This window comes from Elgaria multicarinata, chromosome 6, assembly GCF_023053635.1.
Source record: "Elgaria multicarinata webbii isolate HBS135686 ecotype San Diego chromosome 6, rElgMul1.1.pri, whole genome shotgun sequence".
In the NCBI taxonomy this organism is placed as follows: domain Eukaryota; kingdom Metazoa; phylum Chordata; class Lepidosauria; order Squamata; family Anguidae; genus Elgaria; species Elgaria multicarinata.
The window spans coordinates 50,482,435-50,507,968 of record NC_086176.1 but is presented as its reverse complement, the minus strand read 5'-3'; the positions used below and the strand labels follow the sequence as shown (position 1 = coordinate 50,507,968).

Genomic DNA, 25,534 nt, shown 5'->3' with positions numbered 1-25,534 from the left:
CCTCCCAGATTCTGTGAGGATTGCAGCTGAGCTCAAAGGGAACAGGGAGGTCTGAGGGGGTGACAGATGATGCCAGCATCCCTGCTCATCAAAAAGTGCCAGTGCTGTGTTCCTGTGAGCCCTGGCTCTGCTATACCATTGCGTCCAGGTATCTATTGGCTATATAAATTTGCATGTCCCTGCAACGGCCTGATCTACTGCACATGGAGCAGAATGAAGTGAATGAATCTTGAAGGGGTGTGTTAGTTCACATTGCAGATGAGGCATGCTACTTTTTATTGCTTTCCCATGTAAAGGTTTCATGCAAAGTAAAACAACAACAAAAAAGTACATCAGGGAGAGAGGTTGTATCTCAGCCCTCTTCTTGCTGTGTTGATTTTTGGATACCAAAGCATTATTTTTTAAACATAGGGGAGTATTCCAAAATGTGATCCTCCCCCAACCTGCAATCTATATGGATATAGTCCATTCTACCATGTCAAAACTTTGATATCTCATTCTACTGTACTGACTCAGTTCGCATGCCACAGTGGGCAAATCATGGGTTATTTAACCCATGATTCATGGGGACATGTGCTGCCTCGAGTCCTTTCTGTTTACTGCAACAAACTCTGATAGGCCAAATCGGAAGTTGTCAGTGAGATATGTTAACCTGGACCAATGGGTTGTTTAGGGGCTGATCAACCAAGCAGTTAACCAATGGTTTGTTGTTGGCCCCTAAACAACCCACTGGTCCAATTTCACACATTACGCTCACCTCTGATTAGAGATTGCTTACAGTAAACAGAAGTGGCTCATGGGCTGTGCATGTTACAGCAAATTGTGGGAGTTATATGAAATGGCCCATTCTGTTTCTATGTGTAGAGAAACCGGCCTTAGTCACAGCAAAATATCACAGAGCCAGTGGCAAAATTGTTTTACCCCTCCAAGCAAAAATAAAAAAGACTAAAAATACTTGGTTATATAACTATGCTATTCTTGAGGGGGGAAACAAACAAACAACAACAAAAACACTTTGGGGGAAATAACTTGAATTCAATCATTTTTTTAAAAAAACAACCCCACCACAATAGTGAAGTGTTTGACAATGATTCCAATTAAGTGTAAAACATATGAAATTTTATTCAGGGCTTTTCTGTTCGTACCGAGATGTTACTCTACAGGGATGGCATCTAGCTAATGTTAATTTTCCTCTGGAGTCTCTCAGATCCTCAGTGCCTTTCTTATGCACTACTTCCTTCAACACAAAGCCTGCTGGAGCTATGCATTTTTAAAAACGCTGACCGGTTAACACCTTGTATTAGGCAGTCTTCAATGTGACATGAGTGCTAACGTAAATAAAGTTGCACTAATGTAAGAGTCCTCCAGTGCAGCGCCAGTAATGTTAGCTGGCACAATGGATTTTCCAGGGAATTCCGTGTTATTATTCTTCCTTTCCATTCCTGATAAGCAGGTGTATACTGAGCCATCATGCCTTCTTCACTGGAGTCCATTGAAAGCAAGGGAACACCTTTAAATGGGCCTGTTCAGACCACACACTAAGCCATGGTTAGGCCGCTAACCTTTTTGCAGCAAATGGTTAGTGAGCGTGTTTAAACTGTGGTTATGTAGCCACTATGGTTAGGAGTAGTTCACACAACATGCTAAGTCATGGTTCACACAACATGCTAAGCCATAATGTTTAGCTCAATATGACTACCCACCGTGGCTAACGTGTCGGCTGAACAGGATCATTGAGTCTCATAATGCCTGCTTATGCTAAACCTGACGTGCTTTGAATGTGAGCAGTGTTGTTTCTCCTGCCTTATTTCTTAGGTCGGCTAACAGGAAACTTCATGACAGCAACGATGGCTTAAGAAGTTCATTAGAAAATAGCTGGAGCATATACAACAGATCACTGGTAGATACTAACGTTGCGTAACCAATATGTTCAAATAATTGCATAATATATACATATTTACTCTTGGCTATACCAATATATGCCATCAATTAGAGTCATTGAAATAATATAGTCCTTTGGGGTTCTTGCCAAAGGAACTGGTAGTGCAGTCCTGTGTTTGTTTACTTGGAAGTAAGCCCCACTATGCTTAATGGGGCTTACTCCCAAGTAAGTTTACATAGGATTGCAGCCTGGCAGGGCAATCATATGCATGTTTACTCAGAAGAAAGTCCCACTAAGTTTAGTGGAACATGGACCCTGCTAAGTGGGTTTAGTATTGCATATTGAGAGTAGATGTTGGGTTTTATGTGCTGAATTTCTCTCTCTCTCTCTCTTAATTTTTTTTTTAAAAAATGCATACATATATATGCTTTTTCAATTACATTTGTGAACTGCCAGACAGCTTTGGCTATTGGGAGGTACAGAAATGAAATAACAACAACAAGAAGTCGTCAAAAAGTTAAAAGAACTGAATAAAGGAAATGGTTTATTTACCTCTCCACCCCCACCCCCAGGTAGACAACAGGAAAAGGCTTTTTGCTGTTATGCAGTTCAAAGGCATTACCAAATAATATAAAGATAGACAAACATTTTGAAATCAAGAATTGTGTTTGTTAAATAAAGGGCATGTTGTAAGCCAGCTTGTTTCATGGTATACTGAAACTCCTTCTTCACATGTGTGTGTTTTTCAGCGCCTAACAAACATTTCCCCAGGGAACACACTCTCCAGAAGCAGTCCCAAATGCAGCGGTGGCCAGTCGCCCCAAAACCCACGCTATGACAGGTAGAACGGATCTTGTTTATATTGTAGGATTTGAAAAGTATCGACAGATTTTCAGCTACAATCCATAAAACATGCACATCTAGTAAAAAATGTTTAGCTAAAATGGATTGGACTTGATTTCAAGCAACTGTAACAATTACAATACTGTTATTTCTTAAGGGTCTAAAAAGAAAAAAAATGTGCAGTACAGGCTTAAATTTCTAGAAAAGTGCCGACAAAATCAGAGTTAAGTGCTTTCCCTCTGCATCAGTTCTGAGGAAAAAGAAGAGCCATTTGCCTTGCTTTTATCCCAGAGAACTGAGAACACTTAGTGCTTTTCCGGGACATGGAAAGAGCCTAAACTCACATTGCTAACACATTGATTGGCTACTTGCCCCATGCTGCTCTCTAGTGGAGTTAATGATCATCTAGCAATAAGGGACATTCTTCTGCCAACTGACTTGGGTACAACTATATTGGATTTTGTCCCAGTGAGGAACAAAGCTAACACTTCTAGGCTAACGGTTCTTGAATGGGAATCCAGTATTTCTGTCTGACAAATAGTTCTTCAAACTTAGTTTTGGCACTGCAAAGTTTTCCCTAATTTCCGAATGCAACTTCAAAGAATATAATTTTTCTACAAGGTTCAGTCTGGAGTTGATGCAGCACTCTTTTCTTGAATGCATCTTTTCGTTAAAATACATACACATTGCTCCACATTCGGTACAGAATGTAAAGGACTTCTTTTTCATGATGGCGGATAAACTGAACTTTAATTAAGCCTCTAGTGATTTACTGTTGTGTTCTCTTTAATGTTAGCCTAGTACTGTACCTCAGGGAATTCAAGAATAATGATTTAAGCTTAAAGGTGATTAACTGTGTGCATTAGTCCCTGAATTCATATGGGCTATCATAATAAATTAGGGTCAGGAGACCTCTCTGTACCCTAATTGCCCCAAATTTAATAAAGCCTCTTTTATCAGAAATACATTAAATACTTATCTCTTTACCCAAGCCTTCCCTGACTGATTGTACTGACTAGTTAGTTTATTAATTATTGTGCTTTTAGCTTCCGTTTTAAATATTTTAAACATTTTAACCAATGGCTTTGGTCTCTGTTGTGATATATTTTGATCCCTAACTCTGTAAACCACTTAAATATATCTTTAGATATAAGTTTAGCTACTCAATTGATTAAATTATGATGATGTGTCCTTAGAACATAAGAAGAGCCCTGCTGGATCAGACCAAGGGTCCATCTAGTCCAGCATTCTGTTCAAAAAGTGCCCAACCACCTGTTGACAAGGAACCCACATGCAGGGCATGAGTACAACAGCACTCTCCTGCCCATGTTCCCCAGCAACTGGTGTATATAGGCTTACTGCCTCTGATACTGGAGGTAGCATCTAGCCATCATGACTAGTAGCTATTAATAGCCTTCTCCTCCTGGAATTTATCTAACCCCCTTTTAAAGACATCCAAATTGGTGGCCATTGCTACATGTTGTGGTAGCAAATTCCATTGTTTAACTATGCGCAGTGTGAAGAAGTACTTCCTTTTCTCTATCCGGAATCTCCCAACATACACTTCATATATTTCCCCATCTGAAAGAAGGATGGCCATATTTTTCAGAACCGCTTCTGGAGTTAGCTAAGTACAGCTTCAGAATTCTTCAAGGAAACTGTCAGACTGGGGAATGTGCCTGTGTGCAACAGGCCTTCGTTCTCCCTGCATGTCCCCTCCTTCTTTCCTGTCTGCAGGTTGGGACCAAGCGGGATGTGGGAAGGGAAAGGAGGTGGTGGTGGTAGCAGCAGCTGCGTAACCTTCAAGATTTCAAGGTAGCAAAGGGAGGGAAATTAAGAACAGTGGCTTGGATTGAGGTGGGGGCTTTTTGGGGGGTGGGGGAGGTTGCAATGAGTCTGGGAAGTGGAATCAGGAGCAGCAACTGAGGCTGTTCTGGAAAGGAAGGAAGAATCTCATAAAATATGTTTCCTGTGAAGATTTTTTTTTGTCTGCAGACTAGCAACTCCATCAATGGCAATCGGCACTATAGAGTGTTGTTTCTCCATTTGTTCCAACTAGGTCATCTCATTCATCATACGTTGATGAAGACTACGATTCTCTGGCACTTTGTGATCCAATGCGGAGGATAAACTGTGAGGTGGACAGCCTGCCTGAAAGCTGCTTTGACAGTGGCTTGTCTACCCTGAGAGACTCGAATGAATATGATTCGGAAGTGGAATCCAAGCATCAAAGGATTTCTCAGAGGTCACGGTGTCCACAGGAAAGCCTGACAGGCGATGCTTCTGATACAGACGTAAGCTCCAGGCTTAACACGTTTTTAAAAAGTGTTCAGAGGCAAAATTACTTCTTGCTCCCTGTAAAGCGAAACTGGTGGTTTTTCTTCTTCGTATCAGCCAGAAAGTCAGGTGGAGAAGGGACTGCTTGGGGAGGTGGGGGGAGCTACCACCTTCACATCCTCAAAGAGTGATCTGTAAAGTCCATGTATGAGAGAAAGAGAGACCATTTGTGCCAAGGGTGGAGAATGTTTCCTGGGCTGAATTGGCCCCAGACTTGGACATCAGTTGTCAAAGCCGCTGCTGGCATTTGCTCCCACCCCCCACCTCCATCCACACACATTCATTCTCCCTTTCTCTTACACTTGTACCCCCCTCTCCCACACATTTTGAGTCGGCTTTGCTCAGCCCTTGCCTTTCTCGATAGGAGAGTGATGTTCAGGGGAAGCACCTCTCCAAGGTACCAGGAAGTCCTTGAAGCAGGAGCTGTCTAGTGAGCCACCTTCGCTCCCCCCTCTCCTTTTCTGAGGAGGGAGCAAAGCAGGCTGAACTTGCATTTCATGGAAAGGTGATGGTACAATGAAACTGGCTCCCAGCCAAGTCGCCAGCTTGACAAGCCACTCTCCTGCTTTTCTCCCGTTGCTGAGGGGCCCTGTCTTTGGAGGGACTTCAAGAAGGCCTTTGCAGGAGACCTCCTTTCATAGCCGTGTAGGCTAAGCAGGCCCAATTTCTCCATCTGTGATCTATGGCAGTTCTTGAGATATGAATCAGGCGCCAGTACAGAGTCTGCTCTGCCATTAAAAATGAATAAAGATGGATGTAGCAATTTGTCAGCCATTCCACATACTGTCCTCCTTTGTTACCTGCATGCAAGGTGCTCCACACATAGGAGGGGAGGTGGAACTTCACTGCTGGCTTCACCACCCCGGGGTCAAGCAGCATCTTAGCCCAGCTCCCATCCAGCATCCTCACTTTGAGCCTGGACATCTGAATAAGGAAGGCTATGGTGGAGGACTCTTATGTGCCAGAGGGTGGGGAGCAATGAGGTGCCAGGAGCAGGGCCAGCAGTGCAGCCCCCTCCCCCTTCTTCGCATGGAGGCATCTTCACACATGTAATGCATGAAGGGAGTTACAGTGATCTGCAAATCTGAGAACAGAATTCAGGTCTTTCAACCCCTCTTTATATCCTGTATTGAAAGTTCACCATTATGCCTGGCATTACGTTTAGATAAACGTTGGTGAACTGATCTCGTTTTCAAAGGTACTCAAGAAACTTGTCAACCATCCTATCCATCTTGGTCAGATTTTTCTTCCTGTTCATAAGTTCCCCAACAAAAGTTTCAAATGCTGGATGTTGCTGCTGTTTTTCGTTAGCCTGGTTTTAGTGTAAACTTAAGAGGTCGCTTCTGTTTGTCCCATGTGGCATTTCCATTTGGCAATTAGTACTAACAGATATGGCAAATTTGGGGGTGGCAGGAGGTTCCCAAGGGCTCTTGTTATGATGTGACCCAGGCACCCACCTGTCTGTTATTTAGTTCCCAACATTCCTTCTAGCTCTCCTTGCTCTGCTAATGTTCTATGGTTGTGTTTTCATCAGCCTTCCCCCCCAGTCCCTCCTAACCCTGAGGCAAAAGACTGAGCTGGAGTTATTATGGAAACTGGTAACAGTGCTTGTTTGTGCAGGTGCCAGATATCCGAGATGAAGAGGTCTATAGTCCTGACGAAGTCAGTACGGTTTTGGATTGGAAACCTGCCCAGCCAATCAGTCGAAGTAGTTCTGCAGCATCCACCAGGAAATGTATCCCTGTCATCTCTCCACAGGTATTCAGTCAAGAGCATGGGTCCACAACCTTGTTGCATCAGTGGGCACATTTGATATTTTGGCAAAATGTCATGGGTGCTGTCATAAAATGGCTAGCATAGAGGGGTGCCCATTTATAAAATGGCTGCCATAATGGGCACAGCCAGTCACAAAATACCCATTCTTCAGAACGTCAGGCTGATGAGATTAAAAGACAAGTAACGGGCCCAAGGACATGAGTACAAGGCTGAGGTGTGGTTTGAGCCTCAGAATCCAAAGCCTTTGAACCCACAGCTTTCTGTTCAATTGATCACATTAATGGATATGTAATCTTGCAATTTGTTGCCCCAGTGTTTCAGGCTTAATCTTGGCATTCGTTACGATTGTGGTTTAGTAATGATACCATTGAATATGTTGCAGTAGTACAGTCTGGTGTGTGTTTTGTTCTATTTAGTCGGACTCCATAGACTGCAACTCCAGGTACCCGAGTTCAGAGAAGGCTTACAAGATAGTTCTTGCTGGGGATGCAGCGGTTGGAAAATCTAGCTTCCTTATGAGACTTTGCAAAAACGAATTTCGAGGGAATACCAGCGCAACTCTAGGTACTTTTTCTTTCTAGACTGTTGGCAATGATCTTGGCAGCCACATATTTCTGGAGTGATACTGCATTGGTTACGAAAGACAAACCTGTATAAATTGCAACTTTCCCCATTAAGTGCAGGCAACAGTGGTCATGATCTACTCCCAGTAGAGAGTGTCCTTTGTATCTTACTCTTCCACCAAGCAAGTCAGGGCAGCATGCATGGGTTTATCACATTTTGCTTTCAAGGAAATCTTCCTGTGAGGAAGGAGGGGAGTGCCTTGCCCAGAAACGTCTGTTGAGCTTTGTGGCTGGCCCAAGGACTCAAATCCAGCCTTCTCATGTCCAGGACAAATGCAATATAGTGGATGCCTGTATTGCAAAGGGAAAAAGATGCCCTTTGTGCCCCTTAATTCCCCCTTGCCACACAGTGCAGGGAGAATTGTGGTGGTCCGAGATGTAGCCATCATAATTGGGATGGCTTTGGAGAATGAAGTCTCATAGTAGCTTGGCATTAGCCTGAGATCGTGAGACTTTGGAACAAAAAGCAGGAACAGGGGCTATATCAGGGTGCAGAACCTCAGGCCTGAGGGGCAAACCTGGCGCTCAGGGATCCCAATCTGGCCCTCCAGGATTCCTAAGAAGGCCATGCAAGGCCCACCCCCGTTCCCCCAGCCACTGATTTATGGATTCCCAGCTTTTGTGTTCCTTTTGTCCCTTTCTAAAAGGTTGAACTGCCTCTCCTAAAACTTAGTTACTGGCTGTAAAGGCTTTAGGGCAAAATATGCTGGTACACTTGCTTCCTTTGCTACCTTGAAACCACTGGATTGCAGCCCCCAAGAGCTTATCTGAAAAGGAATTTGGACCTGGGACTGAAAGAGGTTCTGCACCCCTGCCATATACAATCCCAACACTCGGGTTGCCTGTGTTGTAAGAGGGGAAGTTGCCATTTATATACCCCCTCCCCCGTGCCTTTCATTACTGATTGAATAGGGGTGTGCGTGTGTGTGTGTGTGGTTTACTTGGCTATCTGTACCCTGTGCACATGATTTTGATAAAGAATCTCATCTGTGCAAAGATAAAATACATTTACAGTCTATTAATGAAGCATCTAATCTGAAGTCACAGTAGGAATGCTGCATTCCTGTCACCCAAGTAAGTGCATGGGTGAAACACATTAAATTAACTTTGCTGAAAGCACCGTGCTATTATTCACTAGTAATTGCATCAGCAATGTAGTTTTTAATGCATACCATCTTAAAATACTAATGGATTTTGTAATTTAAAAATGTTTTTAAAGAAGGAATTCTAAATATATGAAAGAAATGAAATGTTAATCATAGGCGAACATCTTATGTGAAATATAATCACAACATGATCATATATTAATTTAGGTATGAATTATATTACTAAAGCCTTTATTTATTGCATTTTTATACCGCCCAATAGCCGAAGCTCTCTGGGCGGGTCACAAAAATTAAAACCATTCAAATAAACAGTATAAAAACATAATATAAAATACAATATAAAGGCACAACCAGGATAAAATCAGCAGCTGTACAATATAAAAGCACAACCAGTATACAACTGAGCATATACATTGCAGCAATCCCCCGTCCCCAATTTTACTACTTTAAGTCAGGGATGGGCAACCCCAGAGGGTCCAGGGGACATTTCCCCCCTCCCATAGGCTCGTAGTCTCCTGAAAAATGAGCCCCAATTTGTTTTTAATGGGGGGGGGGGCGGGAATGGCATCCAGAGCACTACGGAACTTCAGAAAGGGCAACCTAGCTTGTTTGCAATCTGTTTTGACCCTTTGCTAAAGAGCCCTAAATTTCTCAAATCTACCTTGCAAACAAGCTAGGTTTGACTTTTTTGGTGCTCTGTACTGCTCCAGACCCCCCCCCTTTTTTTTTACATTTTTAAAAACATTTTTTGGGGATGGGGATGACAGAGGTCTCATGTTGAACTGTAAACATTAAGTTCTCTTATTTAACATATCCTTGCACAATGTTCCCAGTAATTGATATAGTTGTGCATTTTCTTGCATCTTACTATTCAACAACTTTTACCAAATGGACCACCAAGTTCTCAATCGGGGATTCCCCTGACTTCTTTCTCTAGCCCTAATTATATTTGTTAGCTTTATCATATAGCCAGATCCCAAATACTTATAATTTGCCCTATTAAAGGATTTAAATCGATTCTGTAAATGTCTTCAAAGGGGTTGATTTTCAAATGAAGAGGCTCATTGTTGATGGGGAACCGACAGTGCTACAACTATGGGACACAGCAGGACAAGAGAGGTGAGCTGGGCCTGATTTTTCTTTTGGAGAATGTGTAGAAAAAAATAAGAAAAAAATATGTGTTGTGGACTTGAGTATTTGAGCTAATTTCCCCATTTTAGAAGCAACTATTCCTCATTTCCTTAGAGCATAGTGCTTGGTTGAAACTCCTGTAGATCTGTGTTTATCATTACACGTGTGTACATGCAAGTTCTAGTAGGCAGTGTGAATGAGGATGCACAGCAACATGGGTCTCAGGATCGGGACCCTCAGTTATACCAGCCTGGAATTGACAGAGTTATCCACCCTCTTCGCTTAGTAAGCTGTGGCACTGCATATGTGCTCTGTACAATCTTATCTTTCCCGTACAGGCCTTTATGTATGTCATTCTAAGATAATTCAGACCTTTATGCATGTAATTCTAGGATAATTCTGGCACATTGGCCAGTGAAGGCACTGACTCTAATCTAGGGTTACCAAAAATGAGTAAAAACATCTGAACATTACCATTACTGTTAATACCCAATTGTTGCAGCCTTTGCAGTCCACACTTTAATTATTTTTAGCATTGTTTGCATTGAAGTAAAAAGGCTGAATGGTTCTCAATGGATGTTTTGGTTTGTGCATCCAAGTAGTCCAGACTCCAGGATGCTGTGCTCTCTCTGGCCACTAGGAGGCAGGTTCTTTTCTTAAAAGAAAGTTCTGGCCAGGGGCAGGGCTGGTGCCAGACTATTTTGCACCCTAGGCAAGGTGAGCTACTTGCCCCCCCCCCCCCAAAAAAAACACTGCCAACTTCGATTCAGCTGTTCAAGAAGAGTTTCTGAACTTTTATATTTTCCTTTTATTATGTTTTTTTTCTTAAAACAGCTAATTTGTATAAAACTGTGACCCTTAAAGGGCAGTACTGCGCCCCTCTGAGGTCTGCGCCCTAGGCGGCTGCCTAGTTGGCTTATTGGTAGCGCTGGCCCTGGCCAGGGGTTAGACTAGGTGGCACCTCCCACAATCTCTCTCTCTCTTTCTCCAGTCTTTCTCCTGTCTGTAAAGTAAATGGATTCAGATCTCTGGGTCTGGTCTGCTGAATTTGTCTTCAGATTAAACTGAGGAAAAAGAAATAAAAATAGATGTCCTAGAGTGGCTTTTAACTTGACATTTTTCTTAATAGGTTTCGAAGTATTGCTAAATCATACTTCAGAAGAGCAGATGGGGTGCTTCTGCTGTATGACGTTACCTGCGAGAAGAGTTTCCTCAACGTCCGAGAATGGGTGGATATGATTGCGGTAAGAATTGTCACCATATGAAACTTACTTTTATTTTTATTTATTACATTTCTAGACACAAACATTAAGCCACAAAATACACCATAAAATACAATACATAATGTAGAAGTTTAAAGCTGCATTCTAAAAGTACAACCCAAAATAAAACCTCAGAGCAATGCAGAGATTTAAGATACAATAACAGATTTAAAACAACAGAGCTAAAAGACTAAAACTTACAATTCAGTGTGCCTAACATTTGCAGTGTATCCCACTTAACATCCAGTGTGCCTCATTCAGAGAGCTGTACTTAGAAGACTGATCGCCCAGTCCTGTGCTGGCTCCCCCTTAGGCTGGTATTGAGACTTGTGCCCCACAGTTATCATCAGTGCCCCATAGTGGAAGATCGAAGAAGGGATTTGGTACCCGACTTACAGGAAGGAAACAACCACAACATGGGGGACAGCATTGCTGTGAATCACCACACATCGTGGGAAATGTGTTTATTTTTCTAGCGTAAATAGCCAGCCCATGTTTTGAGTTCACCAATGCTAGATGAGCACTACTTTACGTTAATAAAGGCCAAACAAAATTCTGACTTGGAATAGTATTCATCAATTGCCTTTCCTACGATGCCTCCTTTGTTTTTAAATGGCATAATTGGAAAACATGGTTCTGTTTCAGTGTGTTATATTATTCGGTAATACTAGATCAATATGGCTGTAAAATCTAACAGACTTAACCTTAATTTTCTCACGTGAGGGAAATCCCGTTGAGATTTCCCAGGATGTGTTTTGATAGCAGAAATTAGGATGTTTAAATTCTTACTTCTCACCCGCAATATCAGGGTTATAAAGCAAAAAACAAAATCCTTTATACTTTTTGCAGGATGCAACGCACGAAAACATCCCAATCATGATGGTGGGGAACAAAGCAGATCTTCGCCAAGCGGTTTCTGAGCAAGGACAGAAATGTGTACCCATAAGCTACGGAGAAAAGCTGGCCATGGTAAGAGCCATAGATCCCATAGCTCACAATCAAGATCAACCAGATGATATGAAGTAGGATTAGATGATTGTAATAAAACAATAGAATCAGGTAGACCTTGGATCCTCTATGACCTTCAGACATAGAGGATCAGGATTGTAATTAAAAACATTGGCATTGTATAGCATTTGACAGGTGCTTGGTTTGAGAATTCTGCTGATTTTGTGGTTCGATATTGGCCAATGAGTCGACAACCTTCATGACAGATAGATACAGGAAAGCATGCAGAAACAATTGTACCTAGTGCACACACAATAATATCCAGTGAACTATTTCCTCTTGTAGGTTAGCTTATTGGCAGTTGTTCTTCAACGTTTTAATGAATTTATTGAAGAAAATCTTAAGAACATAAGAGGAGCCATGCTGGATCAGACCAAGGGTCCATCTAGACCAGCACTCTGTTCACAGCTGTAGACCAGGGGCTCACGAGCAGAGCATGGGTGCAACAGCACCCTCCCACCCATGTTCCAAAAGCTTCCATGAATGTATCTAATGTTTACCCCCTCCCTCCCTCCCTCTCCCTCTCTCTCTCTCTCTCTCTCTCTCTCTCTCCCCCCTAGGCTTACAGTGCATTATTCTGTGAAACAAGTGCTAAAGACGGCTCTAACATTGTGGAGGCGGTACTTCACCTTGCTCGGTATGCTGAAAGGCTTTCATTCATTTTCTCACACCTCTTAAAGAGTGGTTGAAGAAGTCAGATGTGCTAAATGGCGCTTCACATATAAAAATGTATTATGCACGGATGTCACTTCCATGTAAAATTGACACAGACCCCATATGTTGTCTGTCACATGTGACAGCCTTTCTTTCCCCTGAGCGTTAGGCTCGGCTCCAGCTTTGGTGTGTGTGTGGGGGTGGGGGCGGCGGGAGAGGATAGGTTTGTCTCAGTGGGCAACTCAGCACTGACCAACTCCCTTCCCCCAGCACCTGCTGTCACTTGGGCCCCTCTTTTCATGCGTGTTCATGAGCAGGCTTATCCCGTGGCATTAGAGCACCTGGCAAGACTGCTCCTGAGCCTACGCGAGGAGGAGGCTGAGGGCTGCCCCGCTGCCTCCCCCTAACACTTGCCGGCTCATGGCCTCGAATGGGCTGCTGCTTCCCTCAGGTTAGTGGACTTGGTGACAGCCTCTACAGGGAGGGGTGAAGCAGCTCCCTTTCACATGACTCATGAGATGCCATACCCAGCATCAGTGGCCCTTTAACGGGCTACTGGGTAAGTCTGCTCGTGAGCAGCACGCGGGGGAGCTTGACGGTTTTTCTTGGCCCCTCTCCATATGGGAAGAAGATGCCCGTTATTGAGCCACTGCTGTCAGGTAATCCTGCAGGATGGGGGCAGTGACCAGTGTTCCCCTCGCACATGCTCACAAGCAGGCTTACCAGGCGGCAGTGCAGTAATGGGCCACTGTCATTGGGAAAGCTAGCGAACGAGAAGGAGGCTAGTGTCTGCGAGGATGTCGCAGCTGTCGGCCTAAGTGGCAGGGGTGCTGGGCTGGGGGACAGGCCAGGCATCAGTCCCAACGGGCCCTGCCAAGGTGTGTGGGCCCTGGCAAGTGGCCAGCTATGCCTTGGGTGCGGAAATTGGGCCTGCTTGAGTGTTCTGCTCCCAAGTACCCCTCTGGGGACATTTATGCCAAGCTGCACGTCCGCAAGAAATCCCATCAAGTAAGAAATGACATGCACGTGGGTGGCGTCTGTTGTAAGCTTCGTAAGAATTCCTACCTGGAATGGCTTTCTGTGCAGACATTTCGTAACATAGGAAGCATCCATAAGGGCTTTAAAAGCAAATCGCTGGAATGCACATTGTACATGTCGAAAATCGTCTCTTTGTAGAAAGAGGCCTGTCAGTTGTGCTGCTTGCTGCCCTAACTTTGCCATTCCTTCCCTCCCCTTCCTGCGCCTCTGCTACTCCTGCTAGGAGGTTTGCAAGGTGATAAGAGGTGATCCAGGCAGTAAGCATTTTAACTACTGATGTTCCTTTCTGGTGCAAGTGATTACTCTCCACAGCAAGGCTGCAGAACTTCAGGCTAAATCCAGCTCTCTTGGGGTCCCAGTTGAACTGCAGCTTGACTCTAGCATTTTGCATGAGTGTTTCACCGTTGAATCTTTCCACATTGTAACCAGTAGTTTGTTATTTTAGTATTTTATTTATTTATTTCATTTCTATCCCACCTTTTTTCCTCCAAGGAACCCAAGCTGGTATAAATAGTCCTCCTCTCCATTTTATCCTCACAACAACAACCCTGTGAGGTAGGTTGGGCTGAAAGTCTGTGACTGGCCCAAAGTCACCCAGTGAGTTTCCATGGCCGAGTTGGGACTAGAACTCGGATCTCCCAACTCCCAGTCCAACACCTTAGCCACTACACCACACTGGCTCTCAAACCTACATGAGTTGTTAGTCCCTGTGTGGCTTATAATTGAGCTTCAAATGAAAATTATATAACACCTGTAATGATGTTTATGGCAAGAGAAACAGTAGCATTTTGTTGCTGTTTTGCATTCAGGTGCCCTTGCTGAAATAATAGAAATAAATATTGGATTCCTGGAAAGAGGCAGGTCTGCTAGTTCGTTCAGAGTGTACAGAAATCCCTTATCTTCCAGTGGCAACAGGTGCAGCTGAGGTGGAACTATCCATTTATCTGGAAATGTCAATTGAAAGTTAATTGTTGCCTTGTAGGTATGATTCATTTCCAGGAATTTTCAGGCGCTGCCCTTTTAAATAGCTCAGTGCATTAGAGATTTCTAAGGAGCAAATATAATGCCATTAGATAACACAAATAGCGGGTAGAAAATAGGCATTTGTCCTTTAACTTTAGGACAAGTAAATAATTTTGAGAATTAAAATGTTCTTGCCTCCAGGATGCCAAGGTTTTAACGATTTTGTAGGTTCCTGTATGGGGAACCTGTTTTCTGGAGGACATACCAATAATTGAATAGCAATGGCAGACAGTGAATGAACATATCCAGAAACTCTAGAGGTAAATTTGGTTTAGGGCACCATCCTATGGTTCTACAGGTTATAGGATACTGCAGTCTTCTTACTCCATGGGCCAAGAGAGAGGTCCACCATGGAAGTCTCCCCCACCCACCCTGACCAGCATCAGAAAGCTCCACCCCTGTGGTCACCCAACAGTCACTGGTTTGGCAGTAAGGGGGGAAAGGAGGTGTTCCGGGGGCAAGTCTGGGGCAGATCAGGACACGGAATTGGGGGAGCATAATTTTGAAATATGGAGCCCTCCTGACCCTTATCTAGAGGTGCATGTGACTTGCAAAATGCATGCAGTGGCCCTAGATCATAGTTGGACATGTGCAGCCCCATGAATGCTGTGCAATGCATCTGGAAACCCATCTGATTCCCATCCACATCTGTTAGGCACTACATGTACACTTTATGATCCTCCGCTGGGAAGCATTCACATAGGAGATTCCTACGTGTAACTCCCTGTTATATGCACAGATCCTAATCCATCAAAGGTATTTCTGAAAAGCAGATTGACCTTTGTCATCTCACTGATTTGTTCTGTTGGTCTGTTTTCAGAGGGGCTAGTTTCTGACCTTGTACTACCCCAGATACTTCCTGATTCTATGTCAAGGTCTGTTCTTCCCTCCTCCCTCACCCCCAGCTCACAGTTTTAATAAGATGGAACATGTCTGTATGGAAAACTGGCAAAGACTTGTATTGGGAGAACTGGTGCAAACATTTATCATATGCAATACCGAGGACTGGTGTAGACACAACCCAAGACAGACTTGTTACCATTTGTATCCATTGATCATGCAGGTCATTGAATTGTCTAAATTTTACATGCACAGCTCCCATTCATTTTAGTGCAGTTTATCTATGAGAATTTACTCCCCCGCCCCCCAGTGCATTGCACCTGGGGGCAAAAATACGACAAAACATACTTCTTTTTAAACAAATGCTCACAGTAGGCAGTGCATTCTTCCTTTGAGAATGCTCTATTTAATCATGCCAAATTATTGTTTTGCAGAGAAGTGCGAAAAAGAGGTGACCGCAAAGACGACGACAAGTCAGTAACTAACCTGGCTGGGACAACACTAAAACGGTCATCGCTCACCAAAAATTGCTGCAGTGTTTAGAAGATCAAGCCCTTCTGGGCCTAAAGAAATAGACTTCTGTGGCTGGGGAAAACAACGAAGCATTTAGGTATCAGTTGTGCAAGACGATTGGTGGATGGAAGGATGGGAACCATTACTCTTCAGGCCCCAAGTCCCTAAAAGATGTCCAGCAATTTCAGCCACCTTGGAAGAGTGTTGAGCTAAACCAACCCAGAGAATATGAGATCCTCTCGGTCCAGAACAGGGCTGGTCCCTCCTGTGTGTTGGTTCTTCAATGCAAGGCCACTCTGCTTCAAACCACCAGTGCCTTTCTAAGCCAACCTGCCTGGTAAAGTTTCCAATAAGGCGTACTTCTTACTGTGACTTACACACATAAATATTAAGCTTTGTAACATGGAAAATCCACGGCCTATTCTCTGGCTTGCCTCATGGAAGACATGTGCTACTGCTTATGATATTTCATCACCAATCTGAAACTTGCGCCATGTTGAGAGATTTCTCAGCGTTCTGAACTTTCCCACACTTTGCTGCATCGAGATTGCAAGAAAAATGGCAGCAATTGACATCTTGGGAACTAAACCTGAATCAAAAAGGAAAACCATAGCTGTGTCCACCGCTAAACAAAACCGTTGCCCCTTCAATGAACAGCTGTTCAAGACAGAATCTTCAGCTGGTGTCATTTAGGATCTTTGGGATGAATTTAGCAGCACAGACGTCCCGCTTATGTTTGAAGCCATGAATATTAGTCGATAGGGATAAACGAAATAGGCCTAGCTGTCATGGTGGTGGTAAACCTGTGTACCACTTCACACTGCAGATAGTATGCTCCCTAGTGGGAGGGGGGAGATTCCTGCATAAGGAAAGCTAGCATTTTGGGAAGAAGCCTAGTCTGGGGGGAAAGTTCTAGACTTCTAGGTTTCTGGAAATTGTTATTTTGGAGAGGGTTCATTCATGTTCACTCTGAAGTAGTACAGGCCAGACACAGGCTTATCACCTTACTGAGAACTAGGGCTAAATCAAGCTGTGTGCCTCTTGTAATTAGACACCCCACCTCCCTCCCTGCCAATGTTCCCATAAATAGGGGGCAAACTAGATGTTTGCTTGATACATAGCTTGCAGATATATCTCTTGTTTTCCTTTAATTTCAGGGTTTGGGGGAGGGGCAAGTCTTACTTGCAAAGCAATCTGAGGAGAGAGGAGGCTTATTCTCACCCCCAATGTGATCAGGACAAAATCCCCCCCAAAACATGGCTAGAATGCTTAGATCGGCTTTTTTCAAACTGGTATCCTCCAGATGTTTTGGACTATAGTTCCCATCAGCCCTAGCCAGCATAGGCGGGGATTATGGGAGCTTTAGTCAAAAACATCTGGAGGGCCCCAACTTGGAAAAGGCTGGCTTAGATAAAAAGTATTAATAGAGATTCCCCAAGCATTCTGGTTGGGCAGGGCAGGGGGATTCATTTTGTTCATGCTGGGAAGGGAAAATATAAGCCTCCTCTCTGCACACACTTAGTTCCAAGAGATTTGCTCCACAGCTTCATATCAAGTGAACGCTCTAGTTTGTTCCTCAGTGAGGTGAAATATGGAAGGTATTTGAGATCTTTCTCCTTCCCACAAATAACGAGCTTTAATCCTAATTGATTTAGATCAGTGGCTTTCATGAGCTGACTTCTAGTGAGCCCATACTTTGCTCACGCAAACAGTTGACCCATCCTTCTGAGGTTCATCTGGAAAGGCTCAGCCTTGCTCTGGGCTTCAGCCTAAACAAACCAAAGGCAAACAAAGATGGCAGGGCTTCAAGAGAGGGAATAATGCAAGGCAAAGTCTCTGTAATACAAAAACAGAGAGTTAACCAGGACTGACAAATTAACATCAGGAGAGTTTATTGACCTTTGGATTATGAAATGGGCATTCTACCATTTCGTCCCCCTCAAGGCATACTGTGAGAAAAGGACCCAAATAAGACCCACTTCCTCCCTGGCTGCCTCATTGAGGTTGCTTGAGGCAGGTCTGCCTTTCACTTTGAAAGCCAAGTTGAAGCATTTCTTTCATCTCTGTTGTAAATGTAGGTCCTGTCGACTACATTGACGTACATGATGTCACAAAAGTATATGGTTAAAATCCCTGTGGAATGTAGGTGCTGCAATTTGTGCAGTGTGCACTTTAGTTAGTATTGCATTATTATAGCGATATTGTCTTGACACTGAAGAGGAAATCCAAGTCCATTTCCTGGGAAATTGATGGAGATCAGCAGGGGCAAAGGTCTTCTCGCTAGATTGAGAGACTTGGGCTCTTTTATATCTATGTTTTTAATGTTTTATGGCATTTATAGATGTCCGTCATAACTAATTTATAAAACTAGTCTATTTTTATAGAGATATATATTTTTATTTTTTCCTTTCTGTGCTCAGCTTTTTCATTGTTTTGAAGTGGGGAAAACATCCATAGTTGAAACATTTATTAGCTGTTCACATTGGAACATGTTTCCTGCACAACATATTGGCAACCTAGAAAAGAAATCCAAATTCTGCAGGTCTCAAAGAGGACTCTTTTATCATAGAAATGTCCAGGTTGTGAAAGGAGCTACACAGTAGTTGCCTCTGTGTTGTTTTGTTCTAAATTAATGGATGATCCGGTATGAGAAGTCCTCTTTTCAACTCTACCCTCTGGGCTAAGACCTCAAGCAGCTATTGCTGGCCAAATATATACTTTGGTTACAAGCTGCACACTGCTTTGAAGATAGATAGCGGCCTGATCCTAAAATCTGCTGGACTGGCTTGGACTTTATGCTAAACAATAGTTGAGCATTATGTGAGTGAGCTTCACACATTGCCTGTTCCCTCTTATTCTTTGCTGCAGCCAGTTATGCCTGAACTCAGGGGAACTCTGGCTATTTAAAACAGGGTGTAAACAACCTGGTGCATTTCAGATGTTTTGAACTACAACTCCCATAATTCCTGACCATTGGCCATGATGGCTGGGGCTGTTGGGAGTTGTTATCCAAGACATTTGGAGGGTGCCAGGTTACCTCCTCCAGGTTTAAACAGCAGTTAGTGAATAAGCCAGGATCATAAGCCACAATTTGATCTTGGGTTCTATCCAGAGTTCCCTCAAGTTTGAATGTAACAGGGAACTCTGGTTATTTTGAAAGTGGAAGTGATAGCTTTCGAACTCACTGTAGTTGAATCAGAGAATCCCCAAAGGCCTCTGCTTTGTCAGCAAATACAGAATTGGTATAATTCTATAACACTCATATAACACTGCAAATCTTACCAGTGGGGATGTTTCAAGACAGATGCAACCATGAGAAATTTTTCAAGTTGGGGTGAATTGAAATTGCAAGTTTTTTGTAATTAAGCGAAACCAAATGCAACATTGTGCTAGTAGGCCATTGCAAGTCCTTTGTAGATTGTTCTCTATTTTAAAAAAATACATGTTGAATCATAATCATTCAAGCCTCTATCCCAGAGTTGCCAATTTTAATAGTTTTGTTTTGAGTTTTTTTAAAAAATGTTTTTTTTCTGGCACCAGTAGCTGAAATCTTGAGGAGTTCCTAGTTCCACATTCCAGCTCTTGGATGCAAATAAAAAGTAAAATGTTTTCCCCCAAAAAATAAGTTTAATATCTTAAAGGACTTTATCAAACACATACAAAATATTTGTTGGCAGCTTTGCTGAATGGGGACAGGTTTTGCTTAGGAGCCAACATTGCATCAGGGCCAATTTAAGTCTAGAGTTTGATACTGTTTTTAAAAGTCTTCAGAGTTCCAAAACACTTCTATGTAGAACAGTAAAAGCAACTAGAAGTACAAGTTTGATTATTCCACCAAGAGCAAACACTTTTTATAACTTTAGTCTCTTTTGAAGTCACTGATCCTGAGCAAGATGTCCTTTGTGGCTGCAGGGCCTCCAATGCATGTATGGATCTTACCAGTCACCAAGAGCTCCCTGTCCATTTCAGTGGAAAAAGAGCTCCATGCTTGTTGCAAAATTCAATGCGTGGAGACATCTCCATACATACTCAAGTCTAAGCAGGTGTCTCCATTCACAAAAGACTGCCTTGTACACACTGGAGCACAGTGTGGGACTGTGGATCGGGACTAATTCAGAGTCCCACATTATGTCCCAAGCTATGGAAGTCTCAAATGCATTTATGCCAGTATTGAGTGGTCAAAATGGAGCTCGGCCAAATACGTTTAAAATACTTCTCTAATGATTTCTCAGATAGTTAACTTGAAGACTTAACTGCAAAAGTAGTCATTGTTTTAATTTATTTAGTTGTCATGTTACCTTATATATGTATATTTATTGTCAACGGAAATCTTTATATGTGTTTGTTTCTGGCAAATTCTGTACATAAGATTTATTTTTATGCATTTAGCAGTCACACATACTATTGTTTCTTCCACACTGCCTGTTTGAAATGTTAGCACATACCAGGTTTTTGTTTTGTGTTTTAAGGCAGTGATCCTGCTTTGTCCTCTTAAACATTTGATCTGCTAAGTTCTCTGATATTTAATGTGTGCTAATAGATTGTGCGCCAAAATACGCTGCACTAAAATTTCTTAGAATTAAAATGATATATAACGTATGCATGAACACTTTCAAGTCTTTCTAATATGGTTTTATTATGTAGACAAACAGTACAATCCTATATATGTATACTAAGAACTAACACCCAAGCTACATGTTGCTATACAGAAGTAGCTACTTTTTCTCTAAATTAAGTGCAGGGGATTGGATTTGGATTGGAACCCTAGCATAGTGCCTTTCATACTGAGGTTGCAATATAGCTAGCGTGACTAGTAAACCTTGATAGCCTTATCATCCATGAACTTGTCTAATCCGTTGTTAAAGCCATCCAAATTGGTGGTTCTCACTACATATTGTGGTAGCGAGTTCCATGATATAACTCTGCACTGTGTGAAGAAGTACTTAACTTTATCAATCCTGAATCTTCCACCATTCTCTTCATTGGGTCGCCCTTGGTTCTAGTGTTATGAGAGAGGGAGAAAAATGTCTTTCTCCACACCATGCATGATTTGCAATCTACAGGATATATTCTTAACTGATTATTTGGAGGAAATATGTAAGATAACATACTCTGTGTTCCACCTAAGTTTATTACAACTGTGTACAGGATTGCAGCCTAAACTATTTTCTGGGGAGCTGTAGCCCATTCTGAACATATCAGTGCAAATACCTTTATAAATGACAGAGTCCCGTGTCACCTTAAAGCCTAACAAATTCATTATGGCATACGTTTTCATGGACTATATGCAGTGCCATAATAAAGCTTATGCCCTAATAAATGTGGTAGTCTAGGGTGCCATAAGACTCTTCATTGTTTTTCTTGTAACAGAATAACTCAGGAGTCCTGTTGGGGGTGGGAATCTGGCAGAGCAACCACAACATCCAAAGCCCAGGGGGCTTGTTACAGCCAAAATGGGAGGTGAGCAGGGGTGCAGATGTTTGTATTTCTTCTCCCATTAACTGCAATGGGAGGGAAATTACTACACCAATCTCAAGGCTTGTGTAGTTTGGGCCTAATTTAGATCAAGACCACTGCACACTGCGAGTGGAAAATGTCAGGAAGCAAAGTGGTGTTTTTGGTGGTGGTGAGGTTTAATCCTTCTTTCCCAGTGCGCAGCAGTCATGATCAAAGTCAGGCCAAATGCACTTTAGATTTTGAAAAAGCCCCACAGCTCCACACTACACAACACAATGCATAACTTGACTCCACATTTGTGTTCTGGACTGCCTTTAGTGCAGGCAGTCATAAAAATCCATTAACTATTTAAAATATGGATCCCCTTTGATTCAAAGAAGACCTCAGTGGTGCCACTTAGAAAGTGGCACAGTTAATAGAAGTTGTTAAAGCAAGCAAAAGAAACAAAATAGTATCTTCCTTAAAGATGTTGTGGATCATTTGAGCAGTATGGTTTCCTTCCCATCCGTCTAAACAACCATGTTCTTACAGAGGAACATGAATAATTTGAAGAGTGAAGTGCTTTGATGGGCATGAAATCTGTGCTGCTTAAAAGGGGGAACACGGATCATTTGATTTATGTGCACAGTGAGAGAAAAGGGTTTCTTCTGCTTGTTTTAAGAAGAAAATAAGACTTGCATTTTCAGTGTTCTTAGAAGCGTATTTACAAGTAATGGACTTCCAGGGTGGACAGTTTCTTGTTCATCTTGTCAAAATTGGCACTCCCAGGGAGCAGGATGTCAAATCGAGCTTTCAGTAGAGTTCAGCATGGAGTGCGACACTTTCACTGTATGGAACAAATCTGTAGTGTTTCTCCCCACCCCTCATTTTGCTTGTGAATTTTTTGTTTTGTTTTTTGTTATAACCCGTGGGGGAATGCTTTGTTTTAAAAGCCACTTGGTAAAATTATTTTAGATTTAGTTACTGTAAGCTGAAGGGTGGTGTGTGTGTGTGTGTGTGTGTGTGTGTGTGATGAATGATTCATCACCGCATAGAGGAGTCTGCAATCTAGCTCAAGGTGGTTGGCAATAAGTCCCATTGAAAACATTTGGACTTTGTTGTTGACATGCAAGGAGGAATGTCAGAGAAATCTGCAAGACAGTCAAATGAGTTCACATTTCTGTGAATCTGATTTGCAGATTCTGCAGTTGTTCCACTTTTTTGAAGGCATACATTCCAGCTTTTCACTTTGCAGGGGGCGGGGGGGGAGATATTGAGTTATTTCACATTAGTACAAGTGCATACTTAGGCAAATGCACTAATTCACATTAGTTAATTCACATTAAAACAAAACAAATGACCACTATTAGCACGTCCAGTTTATAAATTTTTATAGATTTAAATTTATAAACTGGATGCACTACTAGTGGTTGGCTGTTTTCCTTTCGGAGTGCTTTATCATGCACTGATATGCAGGCATTTATCATGCCTGCATATCAGTTAATTCATAGTAACTAATGCGAATTAGCATATTGTCCCAAGTGTTCATTAGCACAAGCAGCACACAGTTTTGGTTTTTAAAGAAATCTGATTAGGTCAATGTGTGGAAGATGGGACGAAAGACAGAAACAGAATGGATTTAACAAAATCTGCACTTTCCTAGATGGCAGGCCATTGTTCAGCCCAAATAGGGTTGCTATTTCCCACATGCTCCAAGTAAGAAAGCACAAGGCTTTGTGGGTGCTCAAGTGTCACCTGCCCCTTCCTCTACGTTTCCCCTCACAGCTTCCCGCCAAACATCAGTTTGGTGGGATCCTGACTTTTGCGCAATGCCACCCCCAAAAGGTTGAAATCTCTTTCCTACGGCTTAGAGCAGTCAGAGCTTTAAACAACACAAAATGCTAGTATTTGAGAAGTGTGTGTTTGTGTATTTTTGGCCCTACCACCTTTGCCTTTGACCCCCACACACTGGAATGCGGTCTCCCTCCCCCCACAGAGCTTCTCAAAAGCTGAATATGGCCCTGGGGCTAAAAGAGGTTCCACGCCCCAGCTTTATAGTTTATCCTTTTGCATCTGTAATCACCACATACAGTATGGACTCTCTTATTCCAGAATATATATTTTTTGATTCCTTGGATTTCTTAAATTTCTTTTTTCAGCAGAGATGCTTTGCAAATCTCTGCTTATCTTCATCTACAGTTTCTTCTGTGGATGGCGGTGTGTATCTCTTGCCCCGCTCCACTTTCTCTTTTACAATCAAATCAAAGATCAGACCATATGGAGTAATTCAGCCTTTCAGAGCAATCAATTCCAAATGATTTTCTGTCATTGCGATGCAGGCAGCACATCAACCCTTCCAAATCTCACCTTGCAGCATTTGTAATGAAAATAACCATACCGAGAGAGAGAGAGAGAGAGAGAGAGAGAGAGAGATGTTCAGCTCCTGCGAAGAACCCCTGGTATCACTGTGTGTAATACAGAACAGCTTCCAGCTAAGCTCTCTTACTGTCAAGCTCTGTTGTCACACAACACTGTAATCGTCTCGGTCAGATTTACATATTTTGTTTTGTTTAATATTTAGACAAATCAAAGCTCCCTTCAACTTTCAGAAGGAGAGAATTTGTGTTGTAGTCAAAAAAAGCCTAACTCCACTATTGATGGCAGGGGTGGGTGGGATCCCACAGAATAAAAGCTGTTTCCTTTTCTCTTTTTAAAATGTTATCACAAGAGGGCAGCATTGCTCAACTGAACCCCTTTCTCTCCACTGAAGGTAATACCACAGGACTGATAGGCGTAAAGAAAAATAATCATTAAAATATATGTAATAACCATTATTATTATTATTATTATTATTATTATTATTTCAGAGGTATATTTTAAGCAAACAGTCTGTCAGGCCTTCCTACTTTTGGAGGGATCATAGAATCATAGAATGAATCATAGAATAGCAGAGTTGGAAGGGGCCTACAAGGCCATCTAGTCCAACCCCCTGCTCAATGCAGGAATCCACCCTAAAGCATCCCTGACAGATGGTTGTCCAGCTGCCTCTTGAAGGCCTCTAGTGTGGGAGAGCCCACAACCTCCCTAGGTAACTGATTCCACCGTCGCACTGCTCTAACAGTCAGGAAGTTTTTCCTGATGTCCAGCCGGAATCTGGCTTCCTTTAACTTGAGCCCGTTATTCCGTGTCCTGCACTCTGGGAGGATCGACATGTTTACCACATGTCTGTAAAACCAATAACACTGGTATTTGGTTCTTGGCAAAACTCTGAAGCTGAAACTGGTTATTGTAACCCTATTTGATGAAGTGGGTTGATTGGTTCATGAGTTGATTAGACTCACTTTCGACTGCAATCCTATGTCCACTTACCTGGGAGCAAGTCCCACATTGAATTCAATGGGACTTAATTCTGAGCAGTTGTGTGTAGGATTCTTAATGTTACAAACAAATGTTCCACTATCATATTTGATACTGAAAATGTTTCCAGGAATTAGAAAGAGAGAAGTGAGAAACACTTGGTTATGGAACTGAATGTCTACAGGCTAGTTCCCTATAAGGAGATTCAGCTCATTAAAGAAGAAGAAAAATACTGCAGGAATCTGACTCATCTTTGATCCAGCAGCAACAGAGGCATGACTTTCATTCTGTGTGGTAAAGGCTTCTTAGCTAAATAACTCCTGCTAATTTTTTAAAAACAATAATCCATATTTTGGCAATGTAGGTAGGTTGCTTCAATTTAGCAGCTTATTGAGCCTCAACCCTACAGGCCAAATTCAGCTTGCCTGTGGTCCCAATCTGCCCCTCCTGGGTTTCCCAGAAGGCCACATTTCCTTCCCCTGGTCCCACCCTTTTCCCATTGATTGATGGTGGTTTCCTGGCTTGTGTGCAATTCCTCCCCCCCCCCCATTCTAAAAGGTTTAAATGCATCTCCTAAGGCATAACTATTGGCAATAAGAGCTTTAAATTGCATCATGCTGGTATTATTATTTTTGTCTTTTTGGCCCATCTCCTTTGCCTTCATCCCCGCCCACCACTGGAATAACTACTCTGAAATTCAGCCCT

At 42.6% G+C, this 25,534-nt stretch overlaps 1 protein-coding gene across 1 annotated transcript in view; it reads left to right on the top strand.

Annotated features, from left to right (window-relative positions):
- Positions 1 to 16,066, top strand: part of RASEF (RAS and EF-hand domain containing) — a 39,264-nt gene extending 23,198 nt beyond the window's left edge. The window contains exons 8-17 of the mRNA XM_063128401.1: positions 1,816 to 1,900; positions 2,632 to 2,723; positions 4,785 to 5,019; positions 6,683 to 6,820; positions 7,255 to 7,402; positions 9,605 to 9,686; positions 10,828 to 10,942; positions 11,810 to 11,929; positions 12,529 to 12,605; positions 15,958 to 16,066. Of these exons, the coding sequence (XP_062984471.1) occupies positions 1,816 to 1,900; positions 2,632 to 2,723; positions 4,785 to 5,019; positions 6,683 to 6,820; positions 7,255 to 7,402; positions 9,605 to 9,686; positions 10,828 to 10,942; positions 11,810 to 11,929; positions 12,529 to 12,605; positions 15,958 to 16,066 (1,201 nt within the window). The remainder of the gene's footprint in view (positions 1 to 1,815; positions 1,901 to 2,631; positions 2,724 to 4,784; positions 5,020 to 6,682; positions 6,821 to 7,254; positions 7,403 to 9,604; positions 9,687 to 10,827; positions 10,943 to 11,809; positions 11,930 to 12,528; positions 12,606 to 15,957) is intronic.
- The last annotated feature ends 9,468 nt before the right edge of the window (positions 16,067 to 25,534 follow it).